This window comes from Egretta garzetta, unplaced genomic scaffold (assembly GCF_000687185.1).
Source record: "Egretta garzetta isolate BGI_Z169 unplaced genomic scaffold, ASM68718v1 scaffold300, whole genome shotgun sequence".
NCBI classification, from domain to species: Eukaryota; Metazoa; Chordata; class Aves; order Pelecaniformes; family Ardeidae; genus Egretta; species Egretta garzetta.
In genome coordinates, this window is record NW_009258271.1 from 5810 (window position 1) to 6995 (window position 1186).

Consider the following 1186-nt stretch of genomic DNA (forward strand, 5'->3'; position numbering starts at 1 on the left):
GCTGAGGGCCAGGGTTTGGGGGTGGGATGGCAGGGGTAGGGGAACGGTTGGGCTGGGGGAGCTTAAAGGGCTTCTCCAACGCAAATGATTCTATGATTCCCTGATTCTATGATTCTAACCCTGCGCTGTGGAATGGGGGAGCAACCTCGCCGAGGTCAGCAGCGGAGCTGGACTGAGCGGGGCAAGGAGGCACCCGAGGGTAGGAGGGGTCTGGTGCAGGCTCCGCACACGCAGACCCACAAAATCCCCCCAAAGGGATTCCACTGGGACGCGTTACGGACAGCTTACAGCCTGGTCTTTTCCCCGCAGCCCCAGGGCTCATGCGGAGGGGACGGGTGGGGTGGTTTCATACGAGTGACCGCACGGTTCAGGTTTACAGACAGCTCCTGGCTGGGGTGGCAGGGATGTCCGTGGGATGCAGATGTTAGCCAGTGCAGAGTATGGCTACGTGTGAGCGTGAAGCCCCTCGCCAGGCTGCTGTAGCCCCTTCGGGAGGGATCGGGGGCATGCCGGGATGACATGATGCATGTGGATTTGGGGAGCTGTACCCTCCCTCCCTCCCTACCTGTGCGTCCGTGGCGTCGGTGGAGCTGTTTGTGCTGGCAGCATCCTGGCAGGGGTCACTGGAGACAAGGCCACAAAGGGAGATGGACACAGCGGAGGAGGAGCTGGGGACACAAGACACCGTAAAGACCCTGCTGTCGCTTCCCCCGCTCCGGCAGGAGACACCGTGGCCCCACGGCCCAGCAGCCAGCTGACTTCGGGGCTACAGAAGCACCCGAGATATGAGCCCTGTCCACTCACTTCATCTCCAGGGTCAGGTTGGTGTTCACCGCCGTGAGCTGGCTGACGGGGATGCGGTAGGTGAAGTTCCCGGTCCTAGGGACACAGAGAACGCGTTAGACCCCACCGCAGCATCGCAGGCGGCCAGGCCAGGACCCAGCGCCTCTGCTGGGCTGAGACCTCAGAGGGAAGGGCTTCCCAGCCTAGGTCCCAACCCAAGGACAAGCTCATCACCAAACGCAACCCTCCCGCGCTTTGAGGGAAGGACGCGGGAGCGGCGGGGGCTGCCCTGGGGCGATGGCAGAAAACGACCCGAGGACTTCCAGGAGCTGCCCTGGGGCGATGGCAGAAAACGACCCGAGGACTTCCAGGAGCTGCCCATCGGCCGCACCTCCCTGCGCGC

General features: G+C 63.5%; 1 protein-coding gene across 1 annotated transcript in view; it reads right to left on the reverse strand.

Moving 5' to 3' along the window:
* Nucleotides 1-1186, reverse strand: part of MYRF (myelin regulatory factor) — a 67588-nt gene that overhangs the window by 772 nt on the left and 65630 nt on the right. The window contains exons 25-26 of the mRNA XM_035889676.1: nucleotides 805-879; nucleotides 566-668 (exon numbers count right to left, since the gene is read on the reverse strand). Coding sequence (XP_035745569.1) covers nucleotides 566-668; nucleotides 805-879 — 178 coding nt within the window. The remainder of the gene's footprint in view (nucleotides 1-565; nucleotides 669-804; nucleotides 880-1186) is intronic.